Below are 20,540 nucleotides of genomic sequence, written 5' to 3'. Positions count from 1 at the left end.
CCTTTCAATTAAATTAATTTTCATTATTTTGCTTATATTATATTATATTATATTATATTATATTATATTATATTATATTATATTATATTATCTTATATTATATTATCATGTTCATTGGTGGGCAAATTTCATATCCAGAAATCCAAATTTTATAACTCCAAATCTGCATTTATTACATTTGAAAATAAAACTAAGAAAATTAAGATTTTTTTAAGAATATGCGCATCTCCCTTAATTAATGTATATATTATCATGTTCATTGGTGGGCAAATTTCATATCCAGAAATCCAAATTTTATAACTCCAAATCTGCATTTATTACATTTGAAAATAAAACTAAGAAAATTAAGATTTTTTTAAGAATATGCGCATCTCCCTTAATTAATGTATAAGAATAAATACTGTCTTCTGGCAGGTATACTGTCCCCTGAAATTTGTTCGCTTGTTTTATTGTGATAAATTGGTATCACTTAACCCATATGTATTGCACTAAATCTGCTACAGTACTTGTACTTAACTTGATTTAAAGATCTGGTTTCTGCTACTCTATTCTTTTACTACAGTTCAGAAGCAAATATTGTATTTCTATATTATCCCCTGAGGGAATTCTTAAGCTACTATGAATGTATTAATAATTATAATCCATTAATATCATTTACATTATTTTTGAAATGGGACTTTTTAATCATTAAAAATGATCGGGCTCTTTTAAGTTGTTGCCGTTGTTGTTATTTCTATTTGAAAAGATAAGACTGTACTGATGTACTGGATATAAACCCTTACAGCATGTGAATAATGAAATGACTACTAAAAATGGGCACATTCAAATATTTTGGATGTAACTGCTAAAATCTTTGAGCCTGCCGCTCATCTCTTTTAGTTTCGATCTTCTGAATTCCTCTTAGGATGACATAAAGTGAAGTCTTATATATTTGCATTCTGTAGAAATATAGAGAAAAAAAGCAAGTAATAGAATAAATAAATAAGTGTGGTAAAATTGGTAAATATCAAATAACACAGTCGGAGAGTAAAAAACAAATATTAGACATATAGTTTTACTCAATTTTAAAACATGAACCAGAAATAAAATAATATTTGCACAAAGTCATCAACAAACATAAACAACACATTTTTAAAATGTGGTATTATACATATAAACAGAGTTAACAGATGGCAGTTCTTTGCAGATTTAGTTATAAAATTAACTTCTGTTTCTCTCACAAACATTATGATTAAATAAAACCTTTTGTCTTTATTTGATGAATCCAAAATAAACATCACACATTGCTATGTTGCTTTTTTTTAAACTGCAGAGCTCAAAATAAAGGATCATTGTTAGGTTTCCACGGTTGGCCTGCAGCTGGTCTGAGACGGCCTCGTCCCCAGAGGCAGGGCAGTTTGTGATTGACTCTCATCACTGCAACGCTCGTGCAAGAGTCGGGCTTACGGATGATCTCACACCAGTCCGGATAGTCCACAGGTTCAGATCCACTGTGGGGAAGATCAGAGTTCGAGAAACCTACACAGTGCATGTACTATATACGTTTGAATACTTTTGGGGTGATTGTAACTTAAAACACTCTTACTGGTCACAGCATCCAACTCCAAAAGGCTCCATACAGACACACTGGTAACAGTCACTGGTTATCCAGCTCTCTCCAATCCCGTACACCCGTCCCATGTGCTCACAGCTCCCTGAAAATACCAGTTATTGTGACACAAACAGCAGCAGATTTAGGGATAAAGGGAAAATACAGTGTAAAATACAGTAAATTAAAAGTAAAAGTCCTGCACAAAAAAATTAAAGAAGAAATACATAATGATTAGTATTATTGGCAAAATGTACTAAATTATTATTATTGCTGTTATCATGTTGTTGTTTTTATTGTTGTTAATTTTTTTGTTATCAGTCATGATCATTTTTATATGTCTTCACACTTCATTATTTTATTATTTTACCAGTAACTCTGATATTATTATTGTTGTATTTATTTACAACAAGAACAAGAGTTTAAGAAGAATCAACACACAAAAATAAACTTATAAACATAATAAACTTCACAAACTAATAAACTTATCTAACAAACAATAACAATGAATAACAAAAAAATAAGAGCAAACACATTTTCAGATTTTGTCTTGCTGTTATCCTGCGCTCTGATTGCCTTTCCATTTTAATGATTTTTCTAATGTAAAAAAATGTTTGTTTTTGTTGTTGCTGTTTAGTTTGTTTATCCAGGGGATAGCATTTAAATGTTGTTAGAGCTAAGGCTGACTACTTCATATTTTCGTATTGGCTCATATTTCATAGACTGATCATATACTTTAAATAAATACATTTAAATTTGCAAAGTAATGGTTATAATAACTGTCAAATAAATGTGGTGAGGTAAAAAGCACTACAATTCCCTCTTTCTACAGCTGGACATGGACACACATAAGCCTATGGGAAACTTAACACCCACACACACACACACACACACACACACACACACACACACGTATCCATACTGCACCTTTAGTGTTGAAGAAGCACTCGCCACTGTTATACACAGAGAAACATGGCACAGCAGCACTCAGGAAAAACAGCAAAGCCAAAAGTGCTCCTCCTGCTGCGTTTGCCATCTCTGAAAGGAAGCAGCACATAGGTTAAAAAAGAAAAGAAAAGAAAAACATTATAACTAGAAGACAGAAATGCCAAATTAGTGGTCTTACCTATTTCAGTGATTCCACTTTGTAAAATAAAAACCTTCCCTCTTTCTCTCTCTGCTCCTCTTGCTTTCATTCACCCTCCTGTTGTTTTTCTGATCCCTCTGTCCCCCCTCGGCGCTCTGCGTCTCCTCCTCAGTGCCGCTCTAGAGCTGATGCTCTCTCTCCCTGTGGGCTCAGATATTTATACTGAAACAGGGCATCTTTATCTCTACTTTCTTCACTGCTATTTGTCCACCCACCCTCGCCCTCCACTCTTTAATTACCTTCTGTATCTGCACGCACGCATACAGTACAAGCACACACGCACACAAGCACTGTTACTACAATGTTCGTCATCTCCTCTTTTGATGCCTCACCGAAATTGCCCGAGAGTATACAGTGTGCACTCTTTCAGATAACATTTGTCTCATTTGCCTTTTGACCCTATCAGTAAATCTCGCTGGTGACACCATCCAGACGACAATCAGGCGGCAACCTATTGTCCAACACACAGTGTGACCCCTTGACCCCTTAACTTACAGATGCACGCATATGAATTTTTTTGTGACATCCAATGACATTAATGCTCAAAGGCTAATTTTAAGAAGGACAAATTAGTTTTTCGAGTTTGTTTTTTATTAAAAAACAATTTTATTGTATTATTTGATTAGTGTCTCTTTCTTACAACAGACTAATGATCAAATTCACTGATGTGCATCAGTCGCTTAATTCAATTTCATATGTTTTTAATGAATCATCAAGCACATAGCACGAATGTGATGTGGTTTTACATGATTCATTAAACTTAAATTTAATTTTCCTATTTATAGTCACTTTGATTTGGTGTCTTTTGCGTAAATGTTTTTTTGTGTCACAGCAGGGTGAGGGGCATGATGTTTAACTCTCTGAAAGCTGAACAAATTGGTTTAATTTGCACCATTACAAAAAATGGCCCAAAAAATATTTTGCAAGATATTAATAAAAATATACAGAAAAAAACACCTGAAAATAAGCAAAAATAGTAAAGTTAAAAAAAAAACCAAATAAACAAACAAAACAAGAAAATAAGCTTAAGAGATTACTAAAAAAAATATCTATGTATATTTTTTCTGTTTTCTGTATCATAATTTTAAATATATAATTACAAGAATTATAAATATAGTTTTCTGGACATTTTTCTCTTGTGTTTTGATAATATCTAATAATCTACCCAACTAATTTTCAAGTCATGTTTTTGTCACGGTTTAATATTTTTCTCTTGCCAAGTTGCTTATTATGTTATTTACATTTTTTTTTTAAAGAAATCAATCCAATTTTCTCAGGTTTCAGAGGTTTAAATGATTGTCAAGGGCGTCTGAATGAGGCCCAAGAAAACTGATGTTAATCCAGGTGTTAATAAGGTCTTTATTTCTGTGTTGGAGGATGGGACTCAGCGTCTTTGTGCTTAAAGTTGTTTGAATAAACCACCCTGAGTCCTCCTGATAACACGGACCAATTAGCACTCTCTCTCTCACACACACACACACACACACACACCACCCACACACTTATTACTTTTAGGAGATTTCATTGCCCAGAGAAATCACCAAAGGGTCCAGTCTAGCCCACTCTATGACTTTGCACACTTATTGATGCACTTGTGTTGGTTAAAGGCTCAGACACACTGAAATTACGTCAAAATACTAGCAGCGATGAAGGCTGACTGTTGCGTCAGCTCATGTGAATTAGCCAAAATAAAAGTCCTCTGCTACTTTTATATTTTCATTGAGGAAGAATGTGTCCCTGGTCCCTACAAAAACTACACTATTGTATCTCTAGCTGTTCTGTTCTGTTTTGTAAATAAATCCATGTTTTCAGTATTTACTTCTTCTTCATTCATTTGTTCATTCATTCAGTTTGTTAGTGAGTTAGTTGACTGGTTAGTTAGTTATTTAGTTAGTTACTTAATTAGTTAAAATCAAAGGCAGAAAGGAATTAAAAAACAATAAGAAAATGGAAACATTACAAAAAGCAAATGATGACAATCATAATAATAACAATATACAACTCTCTATATCTAAATGGACGTTAAAACTTTTGATACATCTAAAAAGTAATAGGTTATTATAGGTTATTATGCGGTAGTTTTACTGGTCTGGCCCACTTGAGATCAGATTGGGTTTTATGTGGCCCATGATTCAAAATCAGTTTGACACCTCAGGCCTCGAGGCTTATTCTAACCTTCACCTGTCCTCAGTGAACCCCTCTGCAGTGACACCAAGGGACACAATTATGGACTGAAATAAGACAATCATCCACAGAATCCATAATTTGTCCACAAATGTGAAAAAATACCATGTTTTGTTATTAATTAAAACACCAAGAGTTTGTTCATCTGCAACATTTAGTTGATTAATCGATCATTTGATTCACAAAACTGCCCGCAATTTTGATAAACACGTACGTGTTTTTTTTGTGTGTTTTTTTTTTTTCCTTTTTTAAAAGTTTTGGGGGTTTTATTTTCAATTTAGTTTATAGTTTGGGTTTTTTTTTCCTTCTTTGATTTTTTTTTTTAGTAATTTCTACCTTTATCAGCATTTTAACTTTTTTTTCTTTCTTTTTTAAAATAATCTAAAGTTTTTTGGCTTTTTTTTCTTCTTTTTTTAAAATAATTTTGAGTGTTCTGGATAGGTGTGTGCATGTGTGTGTGCGTGCATGCGTGCTTGCGTATGAGTGTGTTTTAAGATTTTTCTGCATTTGGGTACTCTTACTTTTGATACTTTTCCGTGCTTATACTTACTTTTACTCAAGTACGATTCTCAAAGTAGGGCATTTACTTGTAACAGAGTATTTTCACAAGGTGGTATTAGTACTTTTACTTAAGTAAAGGATCTGAATACTTGGTCCACCACTGGTGATTGCACATCAGATGAGTGACACACGCCCTCTAGTGCTGCTACAGAAACACTGTCCAGACTTCCTCTCTCTCTCCTTCATATTTTGAATAGATGGCTTCAGATTACTTCTGTACACCCTAACCTGTCTATCCAGTTTCCTAACTCTCTAAGAACGGCCCGGGCCACTCTCCTCTGGGCTGGTATTCACATGACAATGCTCTGTGAGTATGTCGTTTTGTGATACTAAGTTGTTGGCTACATTTTCTTTTTTGCAATTATCTTTTTATTTGGAAAAGACAACAATTTAGCATTCAGATTTTCTACAATTTTCATACGTTAGCACACTTTTCCAGTTTTCCTTTTTTCAGTTCTCTGCATATGTACAAGAAAGAAACTAAAAATCGCAGTCCTCCTGTGCTGAAACTCAGACTGTACAAACTTCTCAGTCCTTTACTCCCATAGGTTGGCTACATTTTCATAAAGTAAAGTTACTCATTTGATTATTATTTCTCACATCAGTGACACTGATTTTCCAGCCAATGCTCCCATGTTCTTGTGCACATAAGGATCACGCTTCCTTTGAAAATCGGACTATTACATAATAAAAAGCCCTTTGAAGAATTCACTGACTGGGAGGGAGGACGTTTCACTACGTCCAAAAGCACGTTCCCTTGAAAATCAATTAATTAAAATGTAAAAATAGTATCTGAAGCATATAGCTCACTAAGTCTGATGCCATAGGACTTGAATCAGAGAAGTGGAAAAAATAATGACTCATTGCAGACGATGTTAACATGCGATAAGGCTTTATTTAAATCCAGAATAAATAAAATAACAGATAATGACACTAAATTGCCCTCAGTGGAACATCCATTGGGAAACAGACACAAAATAGGCTCCTCATGATGTTTTATAGGCAATTAAAAAGCAAAGCTGATAGGACAAAGAGACTTTGGACTGTTGAGAGAATAAAAAAAGGAATGAAACAACCAACTTATCATTGTTGTTATCAGGTCTGGCTTCATTAAAATCTGATGTCACAAACCTGTAGCACCAGCGAAAGCACGTGTTTGCTCACGAAGCAGGATGTGCTTGCATGCTAAGATCCCATTGTAAAAAAAACAAAGTCTCTTCTATCTTGTTAAAAGATTATTGTACATGTGGGTGTGGGTGTTTGACAGCAAGTATGAAACGAGCCTGCAAACAGTGAAACTTGATATTCAGGGAGCTTTTGTTTACATTTTTATTCAAAAGATAAAAGCAATTTTGATAATCACCCCCTTATTTGCACTTATTGAAAACACCATAATGCTAATAATATTTGTCCACGCTTTATACACAGTGACTAATTTTAAAAAAAACACAATTAAACTGAAGGAATATGAGTGAATATACAATAATTACTTGGCGAAACATCATTTTACCTGAACACTTCATGGGTCTTTTTTCAGAGGTTGGGCAAAGGTCAGAAGTCAACGCCAGACTCTGTAGGAATATGTCTGATATTTAGTTGACACGATGAAGCACAAGAACAACCGAATATCAAACATATCACACAGCTTCTGGCCAGTCAGAGCCTCAGACGACTGGAAAAACCTGCAGATAAGAGAGACAAAGCAGTGAGAATAAATAAGGGAGTGACACGGATAAACACTGGCAACGTCACACAGCGTTTCAGACTGAATGTAGGCCACAAACAATACCACAAGTATAATATAATAAAGAAAGACCTGCAGAACCTGTCAAACACGGGAGGGGGGGGGGGTTTTGGGGGAGGGAGTCACAAACACAGGGAGTCAGGGATCATGTTGGCATTGAAGATCAACTATCAGTGACTGTTGGCTTCAGGAAAAATGATGTTGATGGAAAGCAGCAAAAACAAGAAAAGAAGAGCCGACATCAGACTCAAATATACTTACCCATTCCTTTTATCCATACACAGCGCCCCGTGTCCTCGTGTCAGCAAAAAAATCTTGTGGTTAAAGTTTCACGACCAACTGTTCGATGTGTGTGTGAGCGCTGATCGGTGTGAACAAATCCTCAGTGGGATTGCATTTATATATACAACCCTGTGAGTTTGGGGGGGATCAACAGCACTCAGTAACACACTCACAGACTCAGTGCCCCATGTAATTAGAGGTGTATTGATCAGCTACCATGGCCCGCAGCCCTTCCTCCCCACATTAGCCTGATCAATACATGTGATGTTCATCCCACTGTGAGCTCCCTCACACACTCACACACACTCACGCACACATGACCACAGATGCAAAGTCAAATAACTTTCAGTTATTGCCTGTAGGGAGGACATGACGGTCACATCACCCTCACTGAATGTATCCTGTTACTAGTGTTTGCTTTAAAAATTAAAAAACATCATACAGCTGATGTATCTCAAATGACTAAAAGGATGCACAGAATCATTAAATGTAGTCAAAGTATATCAATTCTTATAGTAATGCTTTACAGCAGTGATTATTGATTGTTTTTATTGAGCAAAAAGAAAAGGGAAAAAGGGTGCAGCAGCGAACAGCATAACAAAAATATGCAAATAAAATGTGAATTTCATCCTGTGTTATCCACTTTCTTAAAGCTCGTTTTATCTCTCCTAACGTATCTGCTTTGCATGAGGCTAGCGTCAAGAATGTTTTTTGGACTTTTTTTTAATACAGCAAGAAATAAATTTGGGGTTTTCAAAGTGGAAGACTAACACAGTGTCAGGAGACATTATGGGTGTTGGTCAAGTTTCGTGGAAAGTAACCAAGTACATTTACTAACATTCTGAGGTACTTGTACTTTAATTGAATATTTCCATTTTATGCTACTTTACACATTACTTGCACTACATTTCATTAGTAGTTTTTGCATATAAGGAATTATACGGCATGGTAATACTGGAGTTACAAATCATTTTAATAAATCATTTTAAAAAGCAAAGAAAGATTAAATGAAAAAGAAATATAACAATGATAATATGATATAATAATAATAATTCTAATAATACTAAAATATTATAAGTTGTAATATTTCTTAGTTTCTATCTTGTCAGAGGAGAGATTAAAGTTCAGAATAGGTATGTCAATACCAACACAGTTGTGTTGTTTTTTATGTCCGATCAAGATGGAAAAAACTTGGCTCAGCATCAGTGGTAGCACAATTATCATTATTATAACCTCGATAAAAAAGTTTAAGAAAATAAGTGCAAATGTATGCCGGTGCATATCTGCAGCCAAGGTGACCTCCGGCTGTCGGGATGACCTCTGGCTGTCGGGATGACCTCCGGCTGGTGATGGTATTATCACTCCATCTGTGTTTGAGGGGAGTGTGGGACTGCAACACGTGTTGACTTCATATCATCTGGCAGACATGATGGTCAACAAAGAATACAACACTTTCACCTGTAGGAGAGTCTGGATTTTTGTTTTTTGAGCGAGAAGCAGGTGTAGAAAAGGTGGAGCTAAGAAGAACACTGTGAGACTGAGTTTATTCTGTACATAAGATAGAGACTTTCACTATCTGATATTTCACCATTGTGTCATTCCTTCATCTACAAACATCAAACGTCATCAGCGACAGACTATTTTTGACACAAAGGTACATCATATGTTATGTTTTATGATTAGAAAGTACATTTCATGAACAGCAGCCCTCGTTTATGACATCAAATAGACTGGATGTCCCCCCTCTGTCGTCTCTGTATCCTCTCCCGGTTCGCGGCCGACCTTGTGAGCCTATTGGGGCGGAATGATAGCCCTCTGATTGCCTAATTGGGAGCCTGGGGGGAGTATTTTAATCTCCAGCAGATGGAGGGCAGTGTGAGGCAAAGTGAGAGATTACAGGGCAAGCAAAATGATTCAAAGACAAACTATATGTGGATTAAAAAAAACCCTAATCCTTTATATCCAGTCTAATAATTCTCTTGTAAGTCTTTTAATAGTCCATGCCAACTCATCGAAAATATACTAAGCAAAGTACCTCTGCAGTTTCAAAGTTATTATGATTTTCTGTTCACATATTAAATGTTCAATCATCAAAATCTCTGAATTTGAGTCTGCTTTATGTATTTAATTTGACTGAACAGACAATGTTTTTCTAACCCTTTTATTGGGTTTTGCAGGACTATACAACTTGCACATCAAAGACAAATAAAATCACTTTTTAGAGTGTGCCATCAGGCAGCAAAGACGTGAATTTTTATGTACAGGTGTATACCAGCCCTGCTAGATCCTGAACAATCCCAGCTGGCACAAGACCTCCATATGACGTCAGGAAGACATTGACGGACACTATATTTTGGTTGGAATGAAAACTGGGTTGACAATAATTAAAATGTCTAATGAAATTAGAATTTCACGTTGTGTGGGTGTTTATATAATGTTTTGACGTTGGGTTGTGTTCTTCATACCTAAAGACTAAATGCTGGTATTCTACATCAACATGACATTGGCATGAAGCGGTTGAAAGGCAGCAGATTTTGGTTACTTATAGAAGGTAGAAGGTATTTGAAACCCAACTCTTTGCATATTTATCTGAAATGAGTCTATCTTCAGCTGATGTATCAGTTTTACTGATGTATTTTGACATATGATTGCTTGAAGGGATGCAGCACTAACACATCTAATTAAATAAAACATCAAAATCTAATTTGAAAATTTTAAAAACAGTCCAAGTCGTTCATTTTCACATGTGGTGAATTCAAGGTACATAAGGTGCTACTGAAGGTCCGAAAAGGTTCAAATTCAAAATTTGAATATTCAAATATAAAAATGGCATTTTCTTTTATAAAAACAATCAACAGCAGATTACATCATCACATCACAACAGAATGACCACACTCATAGTCAAAACATTGAATGTAAATGATTTAAATTACAAGGGTCAGAAAATTTTAAGAATCAAACATTTAATTTCCTGCATTCTGGTGAATTTTTATGCACCGATTTGTGTCTTCTCTGCATCCATTTATGGTGTAAATGTCATTAATTTTGCTAAATTAGAAGCCCTACGTCTCATACAAATCTACAACTATAAATAAGATCGCGCAGCCCCATTATTACAATACAGTCATGACCAAAATCTTTCGGTGCAATCTAATGAGACTGTTCAAATAAATCAAATGTAATTAATCTGGATCTTTACAGGAGGCGGACAAAATAAAAGAAAACAACTGCTTAACCAAATGAAATACAATATAATTACCTTATTGACACACAAAAACACAGTTTAGGCATTAAGTTTTATTGAAAAATTTAACATGAATACAGCATCAGCTGAAACACAAACGGCACAGCTGGAGCTTCACCGGGATAACAGAGTGAGGTTGATACAGAGAGACAGAAAAAGGTTTTGTCTTCTCTGATTGGTCAGTGCTTTGGTCTCTCTCTCCCTCTCTCTCTCTTTCACTCACACACACACACACACACACCCTGAGGCAGGGTCGGTAAGAAAGAGAGGCAGACAAGGTTAACAACGATTATTCAATACATATTTGTGTGTTTTCAATGTTGAAGGTGGAGTTATCTAATGGGGGCAAACTTAAGGACAGAAAAGCAAAAAGTACAACAGCAAGAGACATGAATCAGAATCAGAGGTGCAGATGGGGTGCACGTTTATCAACAGTGTGCTGTAAAAAAGAGTTTTTGTTTTATGCCTTTATGCCTTTATGCCTTTTGTGCCTTAAAATTTCAAATTGACTAAACTTGAGAGGACAAGTTGTGGTTATTTTGTAAGTTGTCCTCTCAAATTTAGTCTACTTAAAATTTTGAGGCAGCCAACACATACTTTCCAGGAATCATTTCTTTTTACAGTGTGACAGTGTTGCTATCTCTCTTCCTGGTTTCAGATTAATCTGTGTATCCCAGCATCCACTATTTACATGCAGTCAAATAAGTGTCATTACATGGCAGTCACACCTCCTCTACATTAGTGCTCAACAACGGAGCACCCCAGGGCTGTGTGCTCAGCCCCCTCCTCTTCACACTGTACATCCATGACTGCACTCCCAGACATCAGGAGAACTCTATTGTGAAGTATGCGGACACCGCCATCATTAGCTGTATATCAAATAACAATGAGAGTTCATACAGGGAGGAAATCAACAATCTGTAAGAGTGGTGCAGAGAAAACAACCTACTGCTCAACGTCAGTAAAACCAAGGAGCTGATTGTTGATTTTAGAAAGAAGGAGGCAAAGACACACACCCCTGTCTACATCAGTGGAGCTGAGGTGGAGCAGGTGAACAGCTATAGGTTCCTTGGAATTACGATCACTGAGAACCTATTTGGTCATCACACATTACCACCCAGGATAAAAAAGCACAGAAAAAGCTAAGGAAAAGGTAGGAAGTCTAAATTCCTGCGTAACATCGACAGAGCAGCAATAGAAAGAATACTGACTGGAAACATAACAAACTGGCATGGTTCCTGTACGGCCCAGGAGAGGAAGGCTCTACAGCGGGTGACTAAAACTGCCCAGAACATCACTGGTTCCCATCTACAGAGGATCAGTGACCTCGGTGCAGGAAAAAACACAGGAAAAAAGATACAGAATTATCCGCTGCAGAACCACCAGACTACAGAGCAGCTTCTTTCCCCAGGCTGAAACTCCTCCTTCAACGCCAAAAAGATGTAGCAGGATACAGGGTCAACTTTAATTTCAGTTCTTCTTAAAGCATGTTTAAGATCAATGACAAAAAAACAACCTTGTACGTTGAAAATGAAAAAAAAGGAATCTATCAACGTAGTTGTGAAATGGAGGAATGACAACATTCTTTTAAACTCACCTGTCCTTCAAGTGACAGACACTATTTGTGTGTTTGACTTTTCTCTCTCCACTTTCTTTGTGTGTAACGCACAGTTTGCAAAAATTAATCATTACCTGTGTAACCAGGATATAGGTAGTGAAAAAGCATTTCACAAGGTCTGTTAAGCCCCACACCCTGACTATTGTGTACACTGTGTTGAGTGTGGAGCATTCTGACATACTGATAGTGTTGATCACTGTCCTCAGGGAACAATGCAAAGTTTATGCACAGTAGTGATGTGTTCATTTAAAGACTTAATACTTCACAAACAACCTTTCCAGAATGATCCATAAAAATCCCATTTGGTTACCTTTTGTTCAGCAAATAAAAGTCTAGGAAGGTTATGTTGGTGACAGATAATGAGGTAGCACCCTTTTCCTCTGCAAATTACAAATGTTGCTAAATCCTTTAAGTACAATTTACTTTTTTAAGGCCCACAGATGAGTACTATGGTGAATGTGAGTTTCTCTACAAAACTACAGATGCACAAGAGGAATATTGCATAACAACTCTGTAAATATTACTGTCTTGATACGTAACAGATTATTTTTGCGGAGATGTTTGTGATGGAAAAAGTATTTCGATTATTTACTTAAATAAAAGTAGCAGTGTTAAAACATATTCATACTTAAGTAAAAGTACAAAAATATTGACATCAAAATATAAATAAAGTACAATAGCTGTATACGATGCAGAACGACCCACTTTAAATTGATATTACGATGTAAATCCCTCCACAGTTGCTTTTCTTTTCCTGAGGTGTTTAACGTTTTTCCCCATTGAACGGTTTTCTGGGGAGAGTTTTTGCCTTAGCCACTGTAAGGGTCCAAGGACAGAGGGATTTCATGTGATAAATCTCTCTGCAGCAAATTATGATTTGTGATATTGGGATTTATCAATAAATTTGAATTGAAACTGAATTTCAATGTTGCTGATGGAGCTAATTTTAATTACTTTACATAGTGCTGAAATGCTGAGTAGTTTAATCTTTAATAAAATATGAAAATTTATTTGTTGGCTTTATATTTTGTGTTAATAATATAAACCTGCAAGGTCAAATAAATGCAGTGAGGTAAAATGCACAATTTATCAAAAAACTGCAGTTCATGAAAATGCCACTTGAGGCTGACGCCAAAACTGAGTAAATCCCCATTTAGTGCCTTTTCAATATGCCCAAATTTACAGCAGAAATAAACATCATCAATCATCTATCATTTTTTTTGTAACATGAAATCGTACAACACGTTCTCACTTCGAACTCATCACATGGTGACGGTCGTTCAGTGACCTTCCGCGTCAACCTGTGATGTTTTAGGTATCTTTGCTGCAACAACCTATGACGTTCTGGGATGCCGCTACGGTGATGACAACAAATGCACATTGTGGGATGATGCGCCACGGTCCTTATGTTCACACAACAGCGCGGATTGTCACAACGGTTAGGATTAACCACACACACACACGGGAAGCGAACTCCAGATTCTGACGTGCCTGTGCGCATTTGCATGTGGAAGCTGGCTTAGGCGTCTTGTATGTATAATTTCAGTAAAAAAAAAGCATTGCAGCCTGGTGCAAAAAATGGTTTTGACATCTGATTGCTAAATGTAACATTCTTGACAACTTTATAGGGGGTATATTTTTATATAACTCACCCATTTACATTTTATTAAGGCTCAAATTGACAAATTATTTAAAGGAGGGACAACTCGATTGACAGGCTTTCTACAAGGTGTTCAACATAGTCTACCAAGATGGCATCCGCTGAAATAACGAACTTGAGGCTTCAAAATAGGAGTCCATAAACCAATGGGTGGTGTCACAGTAGCTACATCTGTTATTTATCCAACCCTTGGTATGAGTGCAGTGTAGAGCGGCGGTGCACTAACATACTGTATATGCACGGCTGTACTGTCTAACACAACAAAGACACAAAGAAGCTCAGGTTACAACACAAAGAGACAAAGTGTGACTTCATTCTCTGCTAAGGACAGCATTACTTCACTATATATTTACACAGTAAATGTCTGCTGCTATATTGATGTTTGTATATGGATCCCAAAACATAATGCATTAAAAGGATGGGGTACACGGGTGCCTTTACATTTTTTACTTTGAGTGCATTTTGCTGATAATAGTTGTGTATTTATGTTTTTTTTTAAATTTGTGACATACCTATTTCTACATATACTTAAGTACAGGATTTTGATGCTTTTCCATCACTGCCTGTATGAATAATATAGCTGACCATGGGTATTTTGAAAGGTCAACAATGACAATTTATTTTATTGGAAAACATATTTTTTATTTAAGTTAAACTCACATTATTGACAAGTAACTGCACAAACACAACCCCTATTTTTTTTTTAAAAAAGGTTATTTGGTTCACAGCTGTGTATTTATTTTCTTTGTGCCATAAATATAAACCGAATTAAGGCAGCCAAACATTGTTGCCAGTGAGAGAGAAATTAAACGACAAACAACACAAGGTGGAGCAGGTGGCAGATGAGACGCCGTAAAGCTTTTAAGACATCACTCTTTAGGTTAATCAATGATTTCTTATGTTGTCGTACACTTACAGCAAATGAGAGTGGACCCTTGACCCTGGTTGGCAGAAAATATTTGCATTATGACACAATCTGTTTATTACAAAAGCATCTCGCACCATCACACAGAAAACAAATACAAATGCTAACATCAAAATGTAACCTCATTCTTCATTTTGTTGCATGAAAACTAATAACAGATGAAACACTTATTATGTCATTGGGATATGGGAACCGAATAGTTCCTACTTAGTAGAAGTAAGTAGAACTAAGTAAGTACTCGAGGCTCCTCCCTGTGAAGAGACCACATGTGACATGGACCCAGTAAACCAACGTGCTGGAATCGGGTTGCTAAGTATCAAAAACTGTTTTTGTTTTGTTTGTTTTTTTGAACACATTAAGTGTGTAGGGTGAAAACAAGTTCTGATACCTCATCGCATCTTCGGGGCCTCTGCTTTAGCTTCTTCTTTTTTTGGGGCCTCTTCTTTTGCATCTTCTTTCTTCGGGGCCTCTGCTTTTGCTTCTTCTTTAGAGAGGCTCTTTTTTTGCTTCTCCTTCTTTAGGGACCTCTTTTTTTGCTTCTTCTTCTTTAGGGGCCTCTGCTTTTGCTTCTCCTTCTTTAGGGGCCTCTGCTTTTGCCTCTCCTTCTTTGGGGGCCTCTGCTTTTGCCTCTCCTTCTTTGGGGGCCTCTGCTTTTGCCTCTCCTTCTTTGGGGGCCTCTGCTTTTGCTTCTCCTCCTTTAGGTGCCCCCTCCTTTGCTTCTCCTTCTTTAGAGCCCTCCGAAACTACTGGCTCTTCAAGTCCACACAGATCGCTTTAAGAGAAAGTTCAACATCAGAAATTGTAGTGAATGCATAGAGTAAATATATTTATGTAAAGCTGAGAATAGGAATGATTTCATATATATATATATATATATAGCTGCCGGGAAATATATAAATAATAAGTCCAGTAAAGTAGTTTACATACTATGCTTCTTTTGGCGATCCAGCTTGCAAGAAGCCACACACGGCGCTCTTAGTTTCGAATTGCTCTTTCAGTGTATCCACTTCTGTTGTCCAACTGGTCTTCTCCTTTTCAAATTCAGCTGAGGAATTTTAAGTGTTTCACAGATTAAAAGCAAGATTAGGATCATTACTTGAACTTCATTTTTCAACTATATTAGATATAAATTTAATTGCATTTGAACTAGTTTGCAGGGCCCCAGTGGGATGGGATGAAGGCCTGGAATGAAATGTTTGATTTTGTTTGCACTTTTTTATTTATATGTAATCGGTGCCCTGATTGAAAAAAATGGCTCAATAGATTAGTTATAAGGCAGAACTTTCCGTTGATAAAATGGGGAAGCTCTCTGAGGCCCCTGTCACCTCTTAAATACGCAAAATAGTTTAGTCCACATTTGTCTCTAAAGCCTCTTTCTCACTGCACAAAAAAACACACCTGCTAACATCTGGCTTTTGTGTTTAATGGGAAAAGTATCAATTGCCATTCACGCCTTTTAAAATGATGCTGCAGTAGTTGCAGGTATTTATCAGCTCCGGCTCTGATTGGCAGTGTTGGAAATACAACAACAGGGTGCACGTGCTCATTTGTAGCCCCTTTACCAATGAGATGAAATGACATTCTGACAAAAAAATAAATAAAAAAAGAAAAGTCTGTCTTAGCCCAAGCAGCACTCAAATACTATTCCAAAATAAGTCTGCATTGCGTTTGAGAAAGAGATGGAATGGATAAGAAATATAAAATGTGGTATCCACTGTAACATTTTCACTGGTCTCCATGTTGCTTTCTAATGTCCACTAGCCTATTTTCTGTCCTGTATGTGACACTGCAGAGCTGTGTATACTAGGGCTGTACCTGACCCAAAATTATGCCAGATGAATCAGATTCAGCAGCTCAATACAAATATTTGACAATTCTGGTTTTTTTTCAATCATAAAGTTTTAAAGTTTGAACAGGCTCATTCAGCGTGACAGCAGTATTCATGTGATATGGTAAACAAGCTAACTACACAACAGATCTCAAATGTGCAGCAACATTTTTGCCAGCACTAGATATCAAACAAAAGCCAAAGACTGTATCACATTAACTGGCTGTGAGCTGTAAATTCACAACATCTTCACCATATGGTGCAGTTTTGCTCCCTCTGTGCCGCTGCCTGCATGTCGGCGGGTCTCTATACCGAAGAGTTGCGTGAAAATCAAGAGCACTCACTGACTGCTTGACTTGAAGCAATCTCAGTCGACTGAGAGGTCACCAAATAATGATTTGAATCTCTGACTTCCAGGGGGCAACCCTAGTGTATACTATGATATGTATTCTCACAGTGGGAAAGTTGTCTATAGCCTTTTTAGCGGGTTTTCCTATGTGTATAAAACCAGTGCAGATATGCTAATTTCAATGGGAAAAAGGGCATTACACGTCTAGAGATGAGTGAGTGACTACTAATGCTGCTGAAGTACCAATATACACTTTCATGTCTTTCCCCAAAAGAGGGAAATCGGGGTCCCAAAAAGAAAAAAAAAGAAAGGAAAGGGAAAGAAAGGAAAATAATTTTGGCAAAAGAAAAACATTCAAACAGAGCATGAGAGAGACATGGATCAAGAGAGGAAGGGCAGGGGGCCCAGAGACTCCTTCTGCATAGGGCTCAGAATTTAACGATACGCCCCTGTGTGCTCGGTAAAACAGGGAAGAGTTGCTTTGTCTCCTCCCTCAATTACTGAAGACATTCACACCTTTTGTCATTGAGGATCATAATTTGGCACCTACTTTGAAGACGACTGAGGTCTGCCTCCAGAGCTGCCACCTCATCACTTGCAGATTTCTACAAGTGGAAAAGCAAATGTCAGCAACACAAACTTTGAATCTTCTCCTCACAGGCTAACATCCTGAATCGGCACTGTGCATCTTCAGTTTCAGCTTATGCACTTCTGTCCGACTCTCACTGTAAATATTTGAATATTCTCAACATGAACTGGATCTGCACACAACAGTTTTGGCATTGTGTTATCAAATCAAGTATAAGCATATACTTCATATCTTTCCCTTGTTTGTCTGAACAAGATTATTTTTCCCACATTTTATCAATCCTTTTCACATCACTAACCCGTTCTCTATTCCCTAAAGGATTCCTTTGAAGATGTTTTCCTTGAATGCTCAGAGAAACACAGAGGGATCACTTTAATCTACTGTAAACCACTAGACTGACTTTGCCGTTCATACACGCGAAATGTATGTATGTATGACATAAATAAACAAGATCTCTTCCACCACTGCTATAATTTCTCTAGCTACTTGACAACACAACAAAGAAACTTTTATTCACACATTTTCATGCATTTATTGCCCTTTTCAGAAGTTTGGTGTTCAGAAATATTAGCAGAAAAAACATATTTCAGCACAGGAGCATTAGGGGGGTTAACCATATTTCTCTTGTTAAATCCCTAAAAGAATGAGAAATGATTAAAAGCACATTTTACTCTTACACATTGGTGGACAAAGAATGCAGTTCTATTACTTAAGTAGAAGAAAATGCTTTGTTATGGTAAAAGTCCTGCATAAAAACATTGCTTACTTCAGTAAAAGTAAGTATAATCAGTACATCACTGAGAAAAAAAGATTTTATCAAAATATTTGGAGAGTAATTTTCTCAAACAGTTGGCTAATTGATATTTTATGGACTTTATTAAATTTTATAAACTCTTGCTTTATAAACTCTTATTCAAAAACATTACATCTTACACAGTAAATAAAATGGTTAGATAAATATATTGAGGTAAAATTGCAACATTTCACTCTGAAACGTAGTGAAGTACAAGTCTAAAGTGGCATGACAAAAATACTCAAGTACCTCAAATTTAGTACAATACTTGAGTACATGTACTTAGTACTGCTCTTATAGGAGTAGTTTTATGGAAAAATAATTGACTGTCTTGGAGAAAAATTAAGGAAGTTGAGCTATGAAAATATGAAGGCCTAGGCCTGCCATGTTTCTAAGCAGGGACAAACTAGTTTAATTTAAGCAATAAACAATTACAAATCAGTGTTAGTTGAAAAAAGTAAACTTTCGCCAGAGTTTACTCATGCCTGCAGGCGTAAAGACAGCCCCGGCTCTGATAGTGAGAGAAAAAGCCAGATTTCCTGGCAGGTGGTAATCATAAGCATTCATATTCTAACCAGCTGAAACAGGTTATGTGTGTTCTGGTTGCTTACACTTGAACTGATAAAAAAGTAATTCAGTGGCTGTGAAAAGCCAGGTGAGAGATTTGATAAGATTGTGAAGTCATTTTTTGCATTTTTGGTCTTTATGTTTAATCCCAGTAATTGAAGTGTCTTTTTAATAACTTTTAAACCGGCACAATGGCTCTTTGTGTGATCTAAATCTAACTTTTACATGGCTTTCCCCCTACCTGTGCTCCCTTGCAGACGTCTTTGTCGCCCTTCGTCTTGTCTACTTGGGTTTGGAGCTTGTTCACCTCCTGCAGCAGGGCTTCACTCTCTTTCTGGGTTTCCTCCAGAAGCTTTTGTGTCTCTGTCTTCTCGCTCTCATACTCCAGCAGTACATCGTGGGTCACCCGCAGCTTGATATCCTGAAACTTGCTCCGTCTGTCCTCTTTGTCCGTCTCCCTTTTGCGTAATTTCAGGACCCCCACCAAGGCGACAGACGTCATTATGGCCACAGGTAGCACCAGCACCACCCTCATGCTGAACCCGGAGCTGTGAGCTGTCTTTGTGCGCGCTGTTTTGTAATTCCTTGCTGATGGATAAAGTGTCGGCAGCCTGAACACAAGGCTGCTCTCCGGGTCGCCTTAGTAACTCTTGTCTTGGCTACGTTTGCCGAATTTAAATCAATGAACAAGCAAGGCTGACTCACCTGCGCTGTGAGTTTGGGGTTTCTTTAATGGGCGTCGGATCTGAGCAGCGCAGCATTCCCCCGGTGTGTCATCTCAAACACGCCCTCTTCCTGGATGGCAGCCTATTTGACAGGTAGGCCCTGCTGTCACCTGTAATATGCTGTGCACCTTGGTCCATATAAACAAGTCAAATGGGAGTGCAGATAAGCAGACAGCCTGCTTTATAGCTGTCTGTGTACAGTGAAGACAAACTAGAACTGATAGTAAAACATATAAATATCATCTCATTTTAATATCCTACTGAATACATTATTATTCAACTCCAACTTTGGCCCATGTAAGAATAACGGGTTGACCAATATTTTAGTTTTTAGAGGACCGATAGCGATTATAAGTAGGCTAGTTAATGAGACCAATTACTGATATTTGGAACCAACGTGCATTTATCATATGATTTTTTTCAGTCAACTTTTAGAATTTTTTGAATATAACAAACTCCAACACAAAACTTTGTTTAAATGCCATTAACAATCAAAACTGAAAATTTCAACATCATATACAGCAAGTTCCCAGCTACTTTTGTTTTTTATAAAGTGAAAATTTAATTTAATTTAATTTAAGTAAAAGTTCCTCCCATGTTGAGACTTTCTTTACACTGCTCAATTGATACATTTTATGGGTGATCATTAAAGTAAAACACAGATACAGATGATAGGCATAATGCCAAATATCCACAAGGCCGATAATCTGTTGATCCCTAATAAGAATATGTGGTT

General features: G+C 36.8%; 2 protein-coding genes across 2 annotated transcripts; both read right to left on the bottom strand.

The window, feature by feature from the left end:
• Positions 1–1,315: 1,315 nt before the first annotated feature.
• On the bottom strand, positions 1,316–2,624 carry msmp2 (microseminoprotein, prostate associated 2). Its single transcript, XM_042489705.1, has 3 exons — positions 2,516–2,624; positions 1,586–1,694; positions 1,316–1,490 (listed from the first exon to the last, which is right to left on the bottom strand). Exons 1-3 carry the CDS (start codon positions 2,622–2,624, stop codon positions 1,316–1,318), a joined length of 393 nt encoding a protein of 130 aa, XP_042345639.1.
• Positions 2,625–12,163: 9,539 nt separating this feature from the next.
• zgc:174935 (uncharacterized protein LOC796019 homolog) lies at positions 12,164–19,920 on the bottom strand. The gene is made up of 4 exons (XM_042489151.1): positions 19,321–19,920; positions 17,681–17,735; positions 15,881–15,998; positions 12,164–15,725 (listed from the first exon to the last, which is right to left on the bottom strand). The coding sequence occupies exons 1-4, from the start codon at positions 19,612–19,614 to the stop codon at positions 15,440–15,442; spliced, it is 753 nt and encodes a 250-aa protein (XP_042345085.1). The 5' UTR covers positions 19,615–19,920; the 3' UTR covers positions 12,164–15,439.
• Between the last annotated feature and the right edge of the window lie 620 nt (positions 19,921–20,540).

This window comes from Plectropomus leopardus, chromosome 7, assembly GCF_008729295.1.
Source record: "Plectropomus leopardus isolate mb chromosome 7, YSFRI_Pleo_2.0, whole genome shotgun sequence".
In the NCBI taxonomy this organism is placed as follows: Eukaryota; Metazoa; Chordata; class Actinopteri; order Perciformes; family Serranidae; genus Plectropomus; species Plectropomus leopardus.
The sequence above is the reverse complement of the archived record's forward strand: the minus strand, read 5'-3'. Positions and strand labels throughout refer to the sequence as shown.